General features: G+C 36.8%; 1 protein-coding gene and 1 pseudogene across 7 annotated transcripts; both read left to right on the plus strand.

The window, feature by feature from the left end:
- LOC113311505 overlaps nucleotides 1–9,319 on the plus strand; it is a 73,353-nt pseudogene extending 64,034 nt beyond the window's left edge.
- Nucleotides 9,320–12,331: 3,012 nt separating this feature from the next.
- Nucleotides 12,332–19,484, plus strand: LOC113310702 (subtilisin-like protease SBT5.3). Of its 7 annotated transcripts, none has more exons than XM_026559447.1 (12): nucleotides 12,332–15,295; nucleotides 15,930–16,070; nucleotides 16,166–16,257; nucleotides 16,380–16,477; nucleotides 16,569–16,724; nucleotides 16,971–17,082; nucleotides 17,168–17,699; nucleotides 17,770–17,867; nucleotides 17,963–18,205; nucleotides 18,282–18,396; nucleotides 18,478–18,676; nucleotides 18,767–19,484. In XM_026559447.1, the coding sequence occupies exons 2-12, from the start codon at nucleotides 15,984–15,986 to the stop codon at nucleotides 19,315–19,317; spliced, it is 2,283 nt and encodes a 760-aa protein (XP_026415232.1). In that variant the 5' UTR covers nucleotides 12,332–15,295; nucleotides 15,930–15,983; the 3' UTR covers nucleotides 19,318–19,484. The 7 variants fall into 7 exon arrangements, with proteins under 7 accessions (XP_026415232.1, XP_026415234.1, XP_026415233.1 ...); XM_026559449.1 differs by having other exon boundaries at nucleotides 12,332–15,003; nucleotides 15,124–16,070; XM_026559448.1 differs by having other exon boundaries at nucleotides 12,332–12,934; nucleotides 13,087–16,070.
- The last annotated feature ends 570 nt before the right edge of the window (nucleotides 19,485–20,054 follow it).

Consider the following 20,054-nt stretch of genomic DNA (forward strand, 5'->3'; position numbering starts at 1 on the left):
TAGAATGAAAGGAAAAATGTTAAAATTTGACTGATTTCATTTGTAGTACTCGTCAAGCGAAACAAGCAGCAATTCACCATTACAGTAAGAGTTTTAGAGGCTTCTCAGCGACACTTACAGCCGAACAAGCACAACAACTTCGCGGTGAGAATATTGGCTAAAATACAAGCATGTTACTGTATATATTATGTTTACTAAAGTTTTATCTTTTTGGGTTTACAGAAACAGAATCAGTTATTTCAGTATTTGAAAGTAAGATTCACAAACTCCATACTACTCATTCTTGGGATTTCCTTGGTGTAGAAGCTGTTCCACGAAATAATGCAAATATTGAATCCAAATCAGACGTGATAGTTGGCGTCATTGATTCTGGTATGAAAACTGGAAATTCAAGTCTTACTAATCTTTCGAAGGTTCAAATATGTAGTTCAATTATCATATGATTTAATTAGGGACATTGAGAACGTTGGTTTTCAATGCACGCATTTGTAGGAGTTTGGCCGGAGTCAGAGAGCTTCAACGATGACGGATTAGGGCCTGTACCAAGAGATTCAAGGGAGAATGTGTTGCTGGAGATCAGTTTACAGTTGAGAATTGCAACAGGCAAGCACTTATTCAATACAAATTTCTTTATGCACTGACTTTTCGTCTTTCCCCTTTTGCACTTTGTTGAATCTACGTGTATAAGAAGATAAGTAGTGCTCGGTTTATTGATTTCTAATTTTGTAGGAAGATAATCGGTGCTAGGTACTACTTTAAAGGAATTGAAGAACTTGATGGACCTCTGGAGCCCCAAACTAAAACGTTCTTCCAATCAGCACTTGATAGTGACGGTCATGGAACTCACGTTGCATCAACAATTGCTGGATCAGTAGTCAATAACGTGAGCTTATTTGGTATGGCCAGTGGAACGGCAAGAGGTGGTATGCCGAATGCCAGACTTGCTATTTACAAAGCATGTTGGTTCGGCTCCTGTAGTGATGTAGACATTCTTTTGGCTTTTGATGACGCCATTCATGACGGAGTCGACATCATTTCTCTGTCTCTTGGTTCCGATTTTCCAGATCCCAGCTTCTTTATAGATGTGATCTCCATTGGTTCTTTTCATGCATTCCAGAAAGGAATTCTTGTTTCTGCTTCAGCTGGAAATTCATTTCTTCCTAGTACTGCAACCAATGTTTCTCCATGGATTCTCACAGTCGCTGCGAGTTCCATTGACCGAGATTTCTTCTCAAATGTTTATCTTGGAAACTCAAAAATATTGCAGGGGACTTCACTTAACCCGCTAAAAATGGATAAATATTACGGGATTATATCAGCAACTTCTGCAGCTGCAACTGGGGTATCACCAAACAACGCTAGGTACCACTTGTTACTTGTCATTTATATTGTATAGTTGTTTATTTCGTCTACGGTTCCTTATACTTTTTATCTGTTTAATAAGTTTCTGTACCAACAACACGCTTGACCATGACTTGAGTAAGGGAAAGATAGTGGTGTGTACCATTGAAACAGTCGCCGACAGCAGGCGAAAGAAAGCAATTGTTGTGAGAGATGGAGGTGGTGTTGGTATGATTCTTATTGATCCGCTTTTAGCAGATGTCGGCTTTCAGTTAGTCATTCCGGAAACTCTTATTGGTCAGATTGAAGCTTTAGTTCTTCAAGAATATCCAACTACAGAAAAGTAAGTTTTGTAACTCTTACGTCATCATACTCTATTATTTATTTATTTTAATATTCGGTCTAACTGTTTCTTTACTTTGTTTAATAGGAATCCAACTGGAAAAATCAATCCTACGACGACTATGTTTAAAACTAGTCCTTCCCCAGCAATGGCCGTATTTTCTTCCATGGGGCCTAATGTTATCACTCCTGACATTCCTAAAGTTTTCAATGTATCTTCAAATGATCCATTTTTGCTGCAACGTAAAAAAAATTAAGGAAATTGATTGTTAACGATGGAGCTTCTTATTGCAGCCTGATATCACAGCACCTGGTGTAAACATATTGGCAGCATGGTCTCCCGTAGCAATTGACGAAACTGGCGGTCGATCAACTGACTACAACATTATTTCAGGCACCTCCATGTCTTGCCCACACATTTCTGCAGTTGCCGCTAATATTAAAAGCTACCGCCGTTCTTGGAGTCCTTCGGCTATAAAATCCGCAATTATGACAACCGGTAAATTTCCCCCCTGAGCAATGTTCTTATTTCCGTTTAATAAGACTAGGTTTCCTGAAGTTTGCATCTTGATACAGCTACTGTGATGGATAGTACTTTAAAACCCATACTAAGATATCCATTTGGCACCCCAACAACGCCGTTTGACTTCGGATCCGGGCATGTCAATCCTGTTGCTGCACTAGACCCTGGACTGATCTATGACTATGGTGCCGATGACATACTTAATTTCCTATGTGGTACTGGTGCCAATCGTGCAGATATCCGAAACTTCACTGGAGCATCATTCAATTCCTTCTTATGATCTAAATTATCCAATTTGAATAGAAGTGTATCAGTTCTTCGAACAGTTAAGTATTATGGTAATGGCCCGACAGTTTTTAAACCCTTTGTGGAGAGCCCGTCCGGCGTGAAAGTCACAGTGTCACCACATAAACTCAAGTTCAAAGAAGCTGGTGAAAAGATGTCAGTTAGAGTTCGCTTCACGCCACACATGAATGGCAATGGAAGTTTCGTTTTCGGATCCATTATTTGGAGGGACGGCTGTAGTTGTAAGAAATCTTACAACTACACTCCAATTTACCTAATTGTTTCTCTATGTAATCATTATTCGAAATTATCTTATTGATGGAATATATTCAGATTATTTACAAGGTTGATGAAAACTTACAATAACACTTTTGTAGATTAAACTCACTTTCTATCTCTTACAATCTCTCTTATAAGAATTATGATCCAATCCCTTACAAGACAACTACTCTCTCCTTTATATAGGAGTTTACATAGTGGATGACAGCTAAGAATTCCTTTATTTTCGGGATCTTTGTGCGACATATTCGCTCATATACAATCGCTCATCTTCGCGTATCTTACATCTTCGCATAACTCCTCACATTTTACTCATGACTTTTGCTGACATCATCTGATGTGACATCTCAATTTGCTATGTGCGATATTCCTCGGGTATGTTGTATTCTTCACTTCGCGTGATTATTAATATGTGCGATATTTAACTCCTACATTTGCCTCTTCTCATGTCGCTTGATTCTTCAAAGTGAGAGATATGAGAAATTCTTCATTTTCAAATCGCGCATGTTTATCCTTTTACATTTATTTTATCGACAGTTACCCGGATTTCAAGCTCCTCTCTACACGTGTTGATTTTCTTCCTTTTTTACCGGCTTGAGCCATCTCCAACCGATAACTCCTTTTCACCTATTTAAGGGTTTGATTCACAAGATTTTATTCACTCATCATTCATCCTCTCTCTCTTAATCTTCATCTGCTACTTCCCAGTTTTGTTGTTATTGTATTGATTTTAACCTGCTATTGTTCTTCTACCATGAATCCCGAATCAAGGTTCGTTTCTTTTATAATTATTGATTTTAACCATTACTTGTTATTATTATTATATGGTCTGATTCCCATACTTTCACAGAAAAATTAGTGCTCTTCGAATTACACAAAGGCCCAATTCTTCTTCAAGTGAAAACAAAGAAACGCAAAAGAAGAAACCCAGTATCGATAATGAACCTCAAAACAATGAATCTCACAAGAGGAAGGCTTCGCACAGTAAAGAAGTAAGAAATACTCCGCTGTCTCTAAACAATATTGTTGCCTCTATTTCTTATCTTCTTTATTTTCGCAGGCTTCCGATGCTGAAATAGTTGATGATAAAAAACAGAAAGTTAAAAAGTCTCGCAAACCCGTACCTCTCTCTTCAAATCTTTCTATTTTAAATTCTACTGCTGTAGATATTGTTCCTGTATCTACAGTTCAACCTCCGCACACTGATACTCCTACTACTCCAACAATAAGTCAAATTCCTGAGAAAGATGTTTCTGTTACTCATACATTTTCCCAAGATTTTGAGAAGAATGTTCCTGCTACTCCTTCACAAACAAATCCTCTTATGGATGAGAATGCTTATATTTCGTATGACGAGCTTTTTAAAAATACCCCCTGTTGCCTCTGCGAATCCATCGCATATAATTTTTCCTTCACCCATTAGTTCTAGTTCTCATCCGAACCTTCCTCAAGATAAATCCACCATTCCAACAACTTCTACTATTACCCCTTATCTTTACTTATTGGATTCTCTTCCTTTGAATAAAAAGGGTTTGGATAGCGTAAAATTGGCTACGCCAACTCTATCCGATGTTATCAACTCTGCCCAATCTTTAACCGATGATCCTTCCAAACTTCGCTCCTGTTCTGCCTTAAGTCAGCTTCTTCAGGGATTTCCTGTTGACAAGGCTTCACGAGATGAGGTCGTTTCTCAAACTGACCCGAGTTTCCACGTCGCTCTAGATGTTTTGGTAATTATCCTTCACACTTTGATTTTTATCTTCTTTAATGAAATTTCCAAGTACTAATCCTTGTCTTTTTCTCTTTAGAAATCTCATCGTCGTATGATGTTAGCTGAAAAGCATTTTGAGTCTAGCTGTTCTCAATTGGAACTCTCGTAGAAAAATATTTCTTTGGAAAAGGAAATACAAAGATTAAGAGGGGAACTTCAGATTTCAAATTATGAGGCTGAAAATCTTCGCAGCGATAATCAAAAACTTATAGGTATTTACTTTTATTTTTGAGTCACTTATCGTATTTTTTACTTCTTCGCATACGTTCATTTTTATAAGTTTCTTCATGAATTTGTTAAGATTTAAACCAGAAGCGAACGAATAAGAGATATGAATTTCAATTCCTTGGCGAAGATTCCCAAGCGAATAACGCAAAGTTACAGTCTCAACTGAATCAATTAAATCATCAATACTCATATGCACATAATCAGATTGACCATCTTTCGCATGAAAATGACCGTCTTACTCAAAAAATCAATATTCTTAGTGATCAAATATCTTATTTTTCTAAGCTATCACACGATGCTGACTTACTTCATCAAACCTTATCAGAAGAGAACCACACCCTTTCTAGGGAAAAACTGTCTTTTTCAAAGAAAGAAGCAATGTTTTCACAACAGTATTCACTTCTTCATGAACTAAATGAAAACCAAGCGCGAACTCTTCGCGTACAGAAGGAGCAGTACGAAATTTCGCTTAAAGATCTGAGTTCCCAAAATGAGAAATTAATTCAGAATAATGTAAATCTTCGCGTACCGAAGGAGCAGTACGAAACTTCTCTTAAAGATCTGAGTTACCAAAATGAGAAATTAATTCAGAATAATGTAAATCTTTCTGTAAAGAAGAATCAATTTCAAGAACAATATAGCCAACTGAAGAATTCTTATGACGTTCTTAAGAAAAAGAACAAATCTCTTTCTTCCGAAGAAAAGAAAACTCGCTCTCGCCTCAGTGGTTCTGTTGGTGATGGATTTGATAAGGCCATGGAAATTATGAAGGACAATACCCTTGTTTTTTCCAAATTCTTCCAAGGTAGTCAGCTAGGGTTGACTGCCTCATGATAATTTCTCAACATTATTTTTGTTTTTTTACACAATCTTAACTTTTTATTTCTACTTGTAGATTTTGAAGCATCGCACCAATCTGCTGTCGCTCAACTGAATTCTGAATTATCCAAAGTTCGCAAAGAGTATGCTAATCTGGAATTATCTCGTGGTAATCTTGTGCTTTCTCTTTCTGCGTCTCGAAACAGAGCACGAAGAAGGTTTGCATTCCAGAAGAATTTTCTAGAGATAAATGCTAGAAATCTTGAAAGGGCTGCTATTCACAAAGGCCACTCTAGTGCTCAATTTGTATTGATGGGATTCTTTCTAGCAATTCTCTTCCAGCAGTAAGACTCCCCACATGCAATGTGGGTGAAGAGGAAAAATATCCTGAACCAGATATCAATTTTGACTTTTTAAGCGATGGTGAGAAGGATCAAGGTGATGAAGAAATTCAGCAAGAAGGAGAGAAATCTACAAATGATGCCGGTATCGAAATTTAAAATCCTGAACCCAGCACTAAAGTTTGATGTTACCATTTTTTATTTTGATGTTTTTTGGTCTTTTGCATCCCCTTTAGACTTGTTTGTTGTAAGGAATATAATACATTGTTATTTTAATTCCCATACTTGCCTCACTACACCAAATTCAGTAATTTGCAACACTGAATAGTCACACTAATTAGTGAGAGTTTTTGTTACACAAATACGTGTGACAATAAATCCGTTTCTAATTTAATTTAATTTTTAGTTAATTCTGTCATATTTAATAGTGTGACAATTCTTATGCAAATAAATAAATCCGAATATTAAATATATATATATCAATAATTTTTCTGCTCTCACCGAATAAATACCGCCAAAATAAAAATAGAATGTCAACTTTCCTACGTCTATGTTAGGCGGTTTTCCTTATTTTTCGAGAGACCATGTTTCATTAGAAAAACCTAAACCACAAACTATGGAGAAAAACTTTATCATCTTCTCTCGTTGTTTCAGAAAAAAAAAATCATCGTCTCGTCGGCCGTGAAACCACAAAGGTATTTCTAAGCATTTTCTTTTAGCTTTGTCCAAACAATGAAAATCGTATGAACTATGGAGATGATTATAGATTCTATTATCTCAGACTAAATCTGATTTTAGGGTTTATATAGATTATGATTGGTACTTTAATATTAATTATTCTTCTCCTCTATTACATGATTGAGATTCTTTTACTTTATTTTTTCCGTGGTAATTCATGCCCTAATTTTTGTAATTTTACTTATCTATGTGCTAATTTCCATTTCAGGTGAAAGAAAGTTTAACACAACTTGAAGGATTTTGGTATCACATCTTGTGATTTTCAGATTGCAATACGATTTTCTGATGTTTGTTTCATAATTTTTTGGGATATTTTGATTTTGGGTCTCAACTTTGTGACCGGAGTTGCGTTTGGGTCCCAAAACATTTAATATTAGATTTTGGGTCTCAGGACTGTAGTTGACCATCTTGACAGGTAGGAAATCCGTTAAATATGAAAATGACCCATATAATATTAGGTTTAGATTTATTTACTAACTATACCATTTTAATTTCCGTTATATAAGTGTGTGGTTTAGAATTACCGGCAAAAAATCAAAGTACAAAAGGGAAAGAAATTACCGGCGAAATTTCCGTTATTTGAACTGGTGCTCTAAATTGGAGTAATCTCCTGACCTCACTAGACTAATGGAGTTTTGTTTGCTTTTAACTGTCTTTTTTCCGAAGTGTCTTCCCTGCACAACCACCAAATCAAACCATTATGGCTATCAGGCTATCTCTATTATAGAACTTGAACAACATATATATTGATCACTTCGATTGAGATCATATTAGTGGCTCCACTATGCTATTGGATCTATGTAGAAGTGCAGGACGAGCAACGGACTGAAGAACAAGCACAGGAAATGCTCTTTGGATCACTATGAAAGGGAGTACACCATGTTTGAGAAAAGTCCCGAAAAAAATAGCAGCAAGCTTTCTTCTTATTATGTGGTCCGTAGGATTTTATCCATTCTCACCATTAGATGTGTTTAAATTGACATGTGCGTCTCACATGTTAACATTAACTAACTGTGTTACATAAGATTTTAAAAAAAGAGAAAAATCTTAACAGTCAAGAAAGTCGACCGCAGTCCTGGGACCCAAACTCTAATATTGAACTTTTTAGGACCCAAATGCAACTCTGGTCACAAAATTGGGACCCAAAGTTAAAATATCCTTAATTTTTTTGGTTTTGATTTATATGATACAGAGTAATAAAGCTTGTTTGTGCACAAGTTGCTTGATGAATTGTATGAAAGAAACATAATTACTCTAAGGAGTTGGGTGTTTTATGAGTAAAATTATGTTAAAAATTTACTGTTTTTGGTCTAAACGTATGTATTCTAACTAATTAAAATGGTAAGATAAGATAAGAATACTGCTGAATGTTTACTCTTTCTAGTCTAAACGTAAGTATGCACTAGCAAATGGATTTGTAGCATGACAAAAAATGTCGTTTAATGTCTCCGAACTAACATGTTTAATTGACAGGGACAAAGTAGCAAATGGAAAACTATGACGGTTAAGCACCCGAATCCCACAGCGAATGATTGGGTTGCAGTCTCTCCTGCTACATTCAAGTAAGATTTTTATCTACTAGTACTGTTGCATTGCAATAGATTCATCTATAGCTTTCTATTGGTCATATCATGTTTCTTGAACTCTCCTACATATTTTCTTGCGGAACATCTGATGCTAAGTTGATATTTGCAGTGCTTCAACATACAAGCCTACAGTTAGGAAGCCAAAGTACCTGACTCCATTATTGGTAACTGCCCCAATTGTACAGGTAACCATTTTTCACCTTTATTACTTTACTTTCATGAGCCTAAATATATTTTCGGTCGAGTTCTTAAAAATAATTTGTATGTGAAGTGGTTGCTAATTGATCCATTTGCCTGAAATGATTTATTCACAACCAGAGATGATTTTTTTTGCATTTGGATTACTTTCTGGTGGACTTGCGAAGGTGAGATTTTGAATCCAAATTATAATGTTGGTTGAATTGAATTTTATATCGTACTGTTATAATTACTTGTTCTGATTTTTCTTTTACTTTTGTGGTTGAAGCTGGTAGTTAAATATCTTTTGCAAACTAAAGGCACCTCTTTATTCCCATCTGGCACTGCTTGGGATGAAGTAAGTTTACATTTTCATTTTAATATTTTTTTTCCGAAGACAATTAGATGCGTGATTCTAACTTGCATAGTAATGTCGGAAATGTTTGACATAGATGACTGTAACTTGGAGTCTTGGGCAAGTAATTATGACATAAACGAGGCAATTCCTTTCCTAAATGGGGCCTTGCTTGTAAAATGCAGACCCATTCGCCGGCTCGGACATGAAATTCTAGCTGGTTTAGATCCAGATGCGTGGAAAATCAAAGAACAGATTCTAGTAAAGGTTCCGATTTGGATTCCTCCAAAGAATGAGCAAAGGTTTTCAGAATGTGTCTAAAATGCTTCTGCACCAAACCTGAGCCTTCCTCAAGGTGTGATGGTTGCTAAAGTTATCTTCTTATATTAGTGGTGGTCTAATATCATCAAGTTTGTAACAAGGGGTGATAGCTACTGTAAGTCATTCTTATGAATAAATAAGTTACAATATTAGAGTAACAAATTACTGAATTTGGTGTAGTGAGATTTCTTCTTATTAATTTACTTTCTATTAAATTTACTGGATACAATATTTTAAAATTATGCACATGTTCTTATGGATTTCGGAAAAAATCTAGAAATGTGGGGGGCTTGGAAAAATCGGTGTATGTATCCCAAACAGGGTGGGGGAATAAAAATATTATTTATTTTTTTGTTAATTACTGCCTAATTTGTTACACTAATATATGTAGGAGATTTAACATACTTTTTAGTGTCATTTAAATTAATTAAAGTCACACTTATTAGTGTGACCTCAAATGTGTAATAAAAGAAAAACACCATATTTAAGACACTTATATGTGTGACATTAAATCACACTTATTTGTGTAACAAAACGCCTGTGGTGTGGTGCCTCTTATTATATTGCTTGTAAGAAACAATTTTTTGGGAATTTATCAGTAATTTATTTAATTTGTTTGGGAGGTCTTATGCTGCCTTCGTATGTAAACCTTGTAAAGGTCTTATTTTGCCCCATTTTTCATGCGACGAGATCACGGGAAGTCTTTGTACTTTAGTACATTGATCCATAGATCTCGTCTTATCTTTTTTGCTTGTATCATTTCCTCTTCAGGTTTTTTGCATAAATATCACAAGTCTTAATACTCCCATGAGTAAAAACCTTGCGATATTTACGTCTTTTGACAGAATTCAGCTCCCTAATGGAGGGTGCCGTCCTTATCTTCCCCTCTGGTGCCCCTTCAAGGAAGCTTACCTATATCTGGTTAAGATTATGGCTCTTCCAATCCGGCTTTTCAACAACCAGCTGATTTCGCGATCTCGCATACACTACCTATAGGGTTTATGGCAGCAAGATCGCACCCTAAGTGGGGTATCTTCGGACCGAGTGCATCATAGTCAGGACTTGTCAAGAGTGGCAAGGTACGCTCCAGACGTCCCAGGCACTCTTGACTCAACCGTGTACCTCGGCGCCCTGATCGAGTTTCTGCACTCCTTAGGAGAGCCTTTCCCACCTTAGGCTCTCAATCTAAGATTAGTATCTTAGACTGAAAATTTAAGGTATCTCTCCCAGATGGGCATTATCGTTTAATTCTCACCCCAAATCTCCATAACTCAAGTTCCAGGGTCGGTGTAGCATGCCTTCTAGGTTTTTCCAATTATGACGTGCATTAGCTCTTACTATTTTGCCTCTTGCATATGAGCGAACTAGGGTGCACGCCATATTTGGATTCCTAACCAATCTGATAATAAATATCATTTTCTGTAGCCTTTTATAAAGGTCTTATTTCTCTTTTTATGAACTCTTTAGCGAATCATTCGCGCTACATTTTTATTCAAAAATATGAACTTTTAAAACTTTAACTGTTTGTTCATGCGAATGGATTTGCAAGCAACTATGGATAACATTTCTTCAAGAACTGTCTATTCCAAGGGCGATCCAATTTACGACCTGTATCTCGTCCCTCAGGATCCATTAATTCGTAAGCTCCCTCTCCAACTATTCGTTTTATTATGTAAGGACCATCCCAGCTTTTCTCCAACTTTCCATCTTTTCCTCTTTGATAAATTGGAATTTCGCGTAGCACTAATTCACTTGGTTGGATTTCTCTTATTTAAACCCACTTGTTGTATTCTCGAGCTAGTCTTTTCTGATAATTTTCCATATGCTGCAAAGTGACTTCTCGTACTTCCTCCAAATCATCCAATTTTGTTAAAATCAAGTCCGCACTTAAATTATTTTCCCAAGCTTCTCTCTTTGTGGAAGGGATGATTACTTTTGTTGGTAACACCGCCGCTACTCCATATGTCATACAAAAGAGCGACATTCCCGTTGCTTCTCTCCTTTTAGTTATGTAAGCCCATACTACATTATGTACTTATTCGCACCATCCTTTATTGTGCCCTTATAATTTATTCTTCAGGTTGTCTGCGATTGTTTTGTTTGTAGCTTCTACTTGTCCGTTACTTTGAGGATATAAAGGAGTAGATTTGTCACTCTGAATTTTGAACGCATTGAGCAGCATTGTTATATTCTCGCCTTCAAACTGCTTCCTATTATCAGACACCAATTGTGAAGGAATACCAAATCTTCATATGATATTTTCAAAAATGAATTTAAATATGTCTTTATCTCTAATATGTTGAATTTCCTTCACTTCTGCCCATTTAGTGAAATAATCAGTTGCGACTCTTAAGAATCTTTTTTGTCCCGTCCCCGGTATAAATGGTCCGACAATATCTATTCCTCATTTCCCAAAGGGACACACATTTGTCGATGTATTAAGCATAGCCCCAGGTGCACGTATCTTCTTTCCATGACGTTGACATTCTTCGCATCTCCTCGGAACTTGTTTTGCATCTTCATGCATATATGGCTAGTAATAGCCCTGTATCTTTGCTCTATAACCAAGTGATCTTCCTCCAGTAAGGTTGCCAGCATCACCATTGTGTAATGCCTTTAAAATTTCAATCCCCTCCGTTCGCGTAAGACATCTAAGTGAAGGTCCAAGAAATGATCTCCTATAAAGAAACCCATCCCTTAATTCATAATTTGTCGCACGACTCTTTAATTTATGTGCCTCTAATCTCTTCCTCGGGAATTCTCCCTTCTCTAGATAAGAGTGTATTTCAGTTCTCCAATCCTTTTCTTCGCTCACATTTTCTTCTTGTGTGCTGTCTACGATCATCACAACTGTTTGCACTTCTTCACTCTTTTCTATAAATGGTAACAAAAGTGTTTGTACTTTTATATCTCTTGCAACTGGATCTACTAACATTGATGGTATGAACGCCAATGCATCTGCGAGCCTGTTATCTTTTCTCCCTATGTGTCTCCAACTTATTTTTGGAATTTTCATTACTAAATCCATAACCAATTTCCTATATTTTTGTAAAAATGGTTCATTAGTACTATATGTGCCTTCTATCTGACGAATTACCAACTGAGAATCGCTAGTTATTCGCGCATCCTCAATTTTCATTTCAATTGCTAATCTTAGTGCATGAACAACCGCTTCATATTCAGTTTCATTATTTGTGGATGCGAAGTCTAATCTGAAAGAATAAGCCATTTTCGTGCCCGTTGGTGAAATGAATACAATACCAATCCCATTGCCTTCTCCATTGGAGGATCCATCCACCAAAATTTCCCATCTATTTGAGCTTCGCTCAGTTAATATATCATTAGGATTTCCATCTTCATCATCCACCTCCATCATTTATTCTACATATTCATCTTCTTCTATTGGAAATTCTGCGAGAAACTCTGCAATAACTTGAGACTTTGGTGAAGATAAAATTTCATAGCCGATCTCATAATTTCCTAACTGTGCATTCCACCTTTCTATTCTCCTCGATCTCTTCGAATTATTCATTGTATTTTCAATTGGTACTCTTGTTAATACTTTGATTTTTTGGGCTTGAAAATAAATGCGAAGCTTGAATGATGCAGATACCAATGCGAGAATCATTTGTTTGATTTTTGAATAATTTTTCTCTGCGCAATTATAGGTTTTGCTTATGTAATATATTGGTTTCTCCACACCTTCTTCTGATCGTAATAATACTGCACTTAATGCATGGGATGTTGATGCTAAGTATAATAATAATTCTTCTCCTTGCTTCGCCTTGTGCATAATGGATAAGTTTACCAGATAATCTTTTATGCTTTGTAATGCTTTATCACATTTCATTGTTCATTCAAATTTGGTTTCCTTTTTAATATATTGAAAAGGTGTTTGCACTTGTCCGAGGATCTCGCAATAAATTTTCCCAGCGATGCTATCAATCCGTTTAATTTTTGAACATCCTTGATTGTTGCAGGTGGTGGCATATCTCTGATTGCTTGGACTTTTTCTGGATCCACTTGTATACCCTCATTGGATATAATATAGCCTAGGAATTTTCCTGATGATACACCAATTATACATTTTTCTGGATTTACCTTAATATTGAATGTTCGCATTTGCTCAAATATTTCTCGCAAATCATCAACATGGTCTTTCACCTCTTTGCTTTTAATCATCATATCGTCGACATAAACTTCCAGTGTTCTATGGATCCATTTTTCAAATACTTTCTGTACCATTCTTTGATATGCCGCACCGGCATTCTTCAATCCAAACGGCATTTTCGTGTAACAATATAAACCTCTAGGTGCGAAGAAAGCAGTGTGTTCTTGATCTTCTTCTGCTAATGGAATATGATTATAGCCCTTGTACCCATCTAACATCGTGACTCTATCATTTCCTGACGCAGACTCCACTATTTGTGGTATGTTGGGTAGAGGGAAGCTATCTTTCGGGCATGCTTTATTTAGATATGTAAAATCTATACAGATCCTAATTCCGTTGTTCTTTTTAGGTACCACCACCATATTTCTATCCATTCTGGATATTTTGCTTCTCTTATAATTCCTGCATCTAGCATCTTTTGTAACTCTTCTTCAATTTTTGGATGATAATCAGTTGCAATTTTCCTTATCCTTTACTTGAATGGTTTTGCATTCTTCTTAATGTCTAATTTATGATATGCGACAGATGGATCTATTCCTGGCATTTCATCCATACTCCATGCGAAAATATCACTATATGATCGCAGAATGTTTATTGTTTTTTCTTCTTCTTTTTTACCCATTTTGGTTCTGATTCTTAATATTTTTGGTTCTTCTTCAGTTCCTATATTTATTTCTTTTGTTGGTTCTGCTGCGGTAAAGTTCTCCTTTGGTTCGCCCATAGGTGTTGGTTCCTTAATTTCTTTAATTCGTTTACCTTCCTCAGTTAGTTCTTCACCTGGTATTCCTTTTCCTTCTTTTGCTCTTATCATGTATATCCGGAACTTCTTTTTTTTCTTTGTTCTTTCGCTTTTCTCCATCTATCCTTTCGTTTCTTCGCTCGTCCTTCATAATTTCGCACATCTATTTGATTGCAAGTATTCGCAGCCTTAACATCTCTTCTGATTTCACCTATACCGCTTGGAATTGGAAATCTGATACATTGATGTAATGTTGACGCGACTGCCTTTAATCCATGTACCCATGGTCGATCTCCCCTAGTAATATTCGCATCACGATTTCTCCCTTTGGCTTTGTAATTGCTTTATTGAATCCATGAATATTATCTGATGCAGGTGTCATTTCTTCATCTTTGTATCCCATTGCTTTAAATGTGCGATAAAATAATATATCAACTGCACTTCCTGTATCTATCAATGCCTTATCAATCGACCATCCTTCAAATGTTTTCTGTTATGCAATAACGTTTTCTCGCTCGACCGTGACCGTGATTACCAACGGATCTGTTCGTTGTAAGTCTTTTTCTGGAATTTCATCTGCCGCAAAGGATATCTTCACCTTTTCCCAATCCTGTAATGGGGATTCTACCTTCATCGTTTCAATTTTCTTTCCTTCATCATTTCTTTTATGAATTTTCCCGGTTATTGTCGCTTGGAAATCTGCTTCAGAAATTGATACCTTAGTTATGTTATGACACTGTATATCTCTGCCTCTTTCTTGAACTGGTGTCATTCTTGCTGTCTTCATTAATCTTTTATGATTCTTCCTTAATTTCTCTTTGAATTTCATATCTATTACCAGGATTTATCAATTCAGAGCTGTTTCTAGCGCCAAAAATGTAGTTGTAAGAAATCTTACAACTACACTCCAATTTACCTAATTGTTTCTCTATGTAATCATTATGCGAAATTATCTCATTGATGGAATATATTCAGATTATTTACAAGGTTGCTGGAAACTTACAATAACACTTTTGTAGACTGAACTCACTTTCTCTCTCTTACAATCTCTCTTACAAGAATTATGTTGCAATCCCTTACAAGACAACTACTCTCTCCTTTATATAGGGGTTTACATGGTGGATGACAGCTAAGAATTCCTTTATTTTCGGGATCTCTGTGCGACATATTCGCTCATATACAATCGTTCGTCTTCGCATAACTCCTCACACTTTACTCATGACTTTTGCTGACATGACCTGATGTGACATCTCAATTTGCTATGTGCGATATTCCTCGGGTATGTTGTATTCTTCACTTGGCGTGATTATTAATATGTGCGATATTTAACTCCTACAACGGCAAATACCATGTTGGAAGTCCCATCGGACTCAATGTGACTTCAGTATAGTTACGTAGTACGTTTTACTTCGACTACTGTATATTCAAATGCATGTACTTTCAATCTTGTTATCAGTGTGAAACCATAAATGTCAATTTGTTCTGTTTAAGATAAGAAGAAAAATCGTCTAACCATAATTGTGTGAAAAATATCTGAGATAGAATTCGCATATCCTTACATTGTGCAATAATGTAATTGAAAAATATGATTATGTGAAAAATAGTCCAGAAAGATGGCTATGAATTTGGCCACATTTGGCCCCCCTTTGTTCCCCTGTCATTGTTGATATTGCTGTCCAAGTAAGGTTTCCATAGACTATGTTCAGAGTAAAAGACATGTGATCTTTTGGAAAAAAAAAGTGTACGAGAAGTATCACGATCCTTGATTTCATTTATTGAACGGTTTGAATCTTCTTACGAAACCGGCTCATATTTATGTTGTAAACACACTTTACCAATAGTGATTAAAACCATCAAGCCAAGATTGTTTATAAGTTTTAATGGCATCATAGTACTCTCATTTTTGATCTAAGCTGAAGCGCATCGGGCAACAATTCAAGCTATAAGGAGTACTCCGGTTGTTAGAAATGAAAATAGTGAATCAGCTAACTAGTATTACATTTTTCTTGTTGAGCATGGCTTTGCTAAATGAAGCCATCTCCCCTACAACCAAGGTAAAATTATGGATTATTGAAAATTATACTAATAACATAATAATCAAATTCGATCTATGTTATAACGAACGGTGTTGGATATATAAATTTTGTAGCACTATATAGTGTATATGGGAGAACACTCTTTCTTGGATTCCGACTCTGTAATCTCATCAAACCATGAGATGCTTGCATCAGTTACTGGCAGGTAATATACTTTACAATCAGTTTTGAATCAAAGTTCGAATTTTCTTAAATTTAGTAAAGATATATATATATATTTTATGCAAAAACATATGTTTGACAAGTCTAGACCAATTGGTTGTCTAGTATTCATCAAGCGCAAGATGCAGCAATTCACCATTACAGCAAGACCTTTCGAGGCTTTTCAGCGATACTGACACAAGAACAAGCGCAAACACTTTCCGGTTAGCTTATTTTGTCTCCTTATGTATAAAGTAGAAAGACAGAATCAGTACTCTATTGTCTAATCTCTTATTTCTTATATCTTTGAAACAGAGAAAGAGTCGGTCATTTCAGTTTTTGAAAGTAGGGCAATTCCTCTCCATACTACTCGTTCATGGGAATTCCTCGGAATTAATGCTATTCCAGAACTTAACCAGTCGACCTCAGATGAGCCACAATCTGATGTGATAGTTGGTGTACTTGATACCGGTAAGAATTCATAACTAACTGAGCTATGTTGTGAAAGGCGAGCTAGGCGCTTGCCTAGGCGCCCGAATCGTCCAGGGGGGCCTAAGCTAATAAAGCGCCCAAGGCACCAAAATGTGAGCCATTATTTTTTGTTAATTTTATTGGGTCGCCTTGGGCACCTTGCCTCGCCTAGCGCCTTACAAAACACAGTACACAAGTAGTACTTTATTATAGAGAGATTTAGAGCATGGTTTTCTGAATTTGTAGGAGTTTGGCCCGAGTCAGAGAGCTTCAATGATGAAGGCTTAGGGCCTATTCCTAAGAGATTTAAAGGAGAATGTATTGTTGGAGATCAGTTTACAGTTCAGAACTGCAACAGGTGAACATTTTTCTGGTCGTCCGAACTTTGAGAAAATGGTTCTTATTGTACATTTTGACATGTTGGAAGGAATCGAATTTTGTAGGAAAATAATCGGTGCTCGGTACTATTATAAAGGATTTGAAGCAGAATTCGGACCTCTTGAATCTCGCAATGGAACTTTCATCCGATCAGTACGTGATACCGAGGGCCATGGAACGCATGTTGCATCAACAATTGCTGGTTCATTGGTCAATAATGTGAGCTTATTTGGGATTGCTAGAGGAACCGCGAGAGGTGGTTCACCGAGTGCTAGACTTTCCATATACAAACCATGTTGGTTCAGGTATTGTAATGGTGCAGACGTACTTCGTGCTCTTGATGATGCCATTGAGGACGGAGTCGATATAATTTCTCTTTCTCTAGGACCTCCTCCTACCAGTTACTTCGCAGATGTGATCTCCATTGGATCTTTCCATGCATTCAAGAAAGGAATTCTTGTTTCTGCTTCAGCGGGAAATTCAGGAACTCCAGGCACTGCATGTAACATTCCTCCATGGATTCTCACTGTCGCTGCTAGCTCAACCGATCGCGAACTTAACTCGAATGTTCGTCTGGGAAGTTCAAAAGTTTTGAAGGTAACACACAAGATGCTCTTGCATATAAATAAATTGAACCTTTCATATACTTATACTATCTTTCGTTCAGGGTTCGTCAATAAACTCATTGAAAATGGCGACAGAATATTATGGAATTGTAATGGCAACTGCTGCAGCTGCAGCTGGAGTTCCTGCAAGAAATGCAAGGTTGTTTGACGTACACAAAAGTTGCTAGAAATCTATCTTTAATAAATCTATCTTCTCTTTGCTGAAGTGTATAATTGTTTATGGTTTGTTTTAAGCTTATGCATGAACAACACACTTGATCCTACTTTGATTAAGGGCAAAATAGTTCTATGCACGGCGGGGGATTTCACCGACGCGAGAATTCGCAAAAGTATTGCCATAAGGCAAGGAGGTGGCGCAGGAATGATTCTCATCGATCCAATATTTGCAAATGATGTCGGCTTTCAGTTCTTCACCCCCACTACTCTTATAGGTGAAGCAGAAGCAGAAGTTCTATATGAATATCTAAACACAACTACGTAAGTTCGGACACTCAAAGGTTTCATAGAACTTTCATGTTTCAAGTATATCATTATTGTCAGTTCATTTTTACAGGAATCCGACCGCAAAGTTCTACCCAACAATGACAGTTCTCAACACTAGACCGGCTCCGGTAATGGCATCCTTTTCATCAATGGGACCTAATATTCTCACTCCAGAGATTATCAAAGTAAGTTAAGTAATAAGCAAGATTGCTCAAAATCAGAGATCGATTCGGGTTCACATGCATACTTGTTGTTCTCTTTTGCAGCCTGATATCACGGCGCCTGGTGTTAACATTTTAGCAGCATGGTCTCCATTAGCAGTTGATGCAGAGGGATCCGTTAACTATTACATTACATCAGGCACCTCCATGTCCTGTCCACACATTTCCGGAGTTGCCGCTTTCATAAAAAGTCGCCGCCCTGCTTGGAGTCCTTCTGCTATAAAATCAGCAATAATGACCACAGGTAACTGGACATTTACTCTCACATTCAAGGTTATCTCAACGTAATGCCAATTAGCAAACTTGTCAACCACATTTTATATTTCTTTTACAGCTACTGTGATGGATAATACATGGAAATCTATATTAAAAGATCCAAATGGTTCTCCAACGACACCATTCGACTACGGATCTGGACACGTAAATCCTCTAGCAGCACTAGATCCTGGACTTATTTACGACTTCGGCCCCAACGACGTAATCGACTTCATTTGTACTTATGGTGCCACCCCTGCACAATTCCGGAATCTCACTACAGAACCAATCACGTGCAAGAACCCACCAATTCCAACTTACAATCTCAACTATCCTTCAATTGGTGTAACCAATGTGAACGGAACTGTCACAGTCCTACGGACGGTAACATACTGCGGTCCTGGTTCAACAGTTTTTACAGCCTCCGTTGAGAATCCGGTAGGTGTGGAAGTTTCGGTGAAACCGAATGAGCTTAAGTTTAAGGAAGCTGGAGAAAAATTGTCTTATGAGGTTCATTTTACACCTTTCAGGACTAGTAACGGAAGTTTTGTGTTTGGTTCCATAATTTGGAACAATGGTGCATACAAAGTCAGGAGCCCCATTGGATTAAACGTGACTTCAATCAAGTAATTAAATAGCTAGAGTTTCATTTCTATTGAACTTGTAATTCAGGCCATTAAGTGACCGCCGTTTGCTTAAATAAAACTTTGTAATTAGAGAAGAACTCAGAGAAATGAAACGAGCGGATCTGAATATATGGGTCGCTTTATGACTAGTTACATGCACACAATTAACCAGAGTCTTCCTTTGTTGACAACTTTTGCAACTCCATCAATCAGTGTGGTAAGAGAAAGGTCAGGTACCCATCCTTCGTTTCTGAACAACTGGGTATCAAAATACAAATAACACTGAAGGAAATTTGGACCGACTCCATCATTGGTCAATCTAAGGCATTTAGGCATTGAATTGGAAGGAATTGAGTTCACATGTCTGCGGATTTTGCATGGCTTTAAATGATCAGATGCGACCTGGAATTTATTTATTTTTCAGAGCTCAGAGAGATAGCAAAGCGTGTTTGTTGACAAATTGTTTGGACCAAAAATAAAATATTGGTTTATGGGTTGATATCTAAGCCCATGAAAAGTTGTTAACCTGATTTGTGATCCAGGTATAACCTAGAAGTTACAGATCCCGGTGCAGCTCCGATGTGGTCGGGCCACATACTTGAGGTATGTGGTCCCTCTTTAAATGATGACACGTCATATAAAATAGGAGAAAATCTGAAAACCAATTTTATTACATAACTTTTTATCTTTTTTATTTTTTTAACTTCCTACATTTTCTCAAATAGTAGAGCGGTTGAGGGG

Source organism: Papaver somniferum, chromosome 9 (genome assembly GCF_003573695.1).
Source record: "Papaver somniferum cultivar HN1 chromosome 9, ASM357369v1, whole genome shotgun sequence".
NCBI lineage: Eukaryota > Viridiplantae > Streptophyta > Magnoliopsida > Ranunculales > Papaveraceae > Papaver > Papaver somniferum.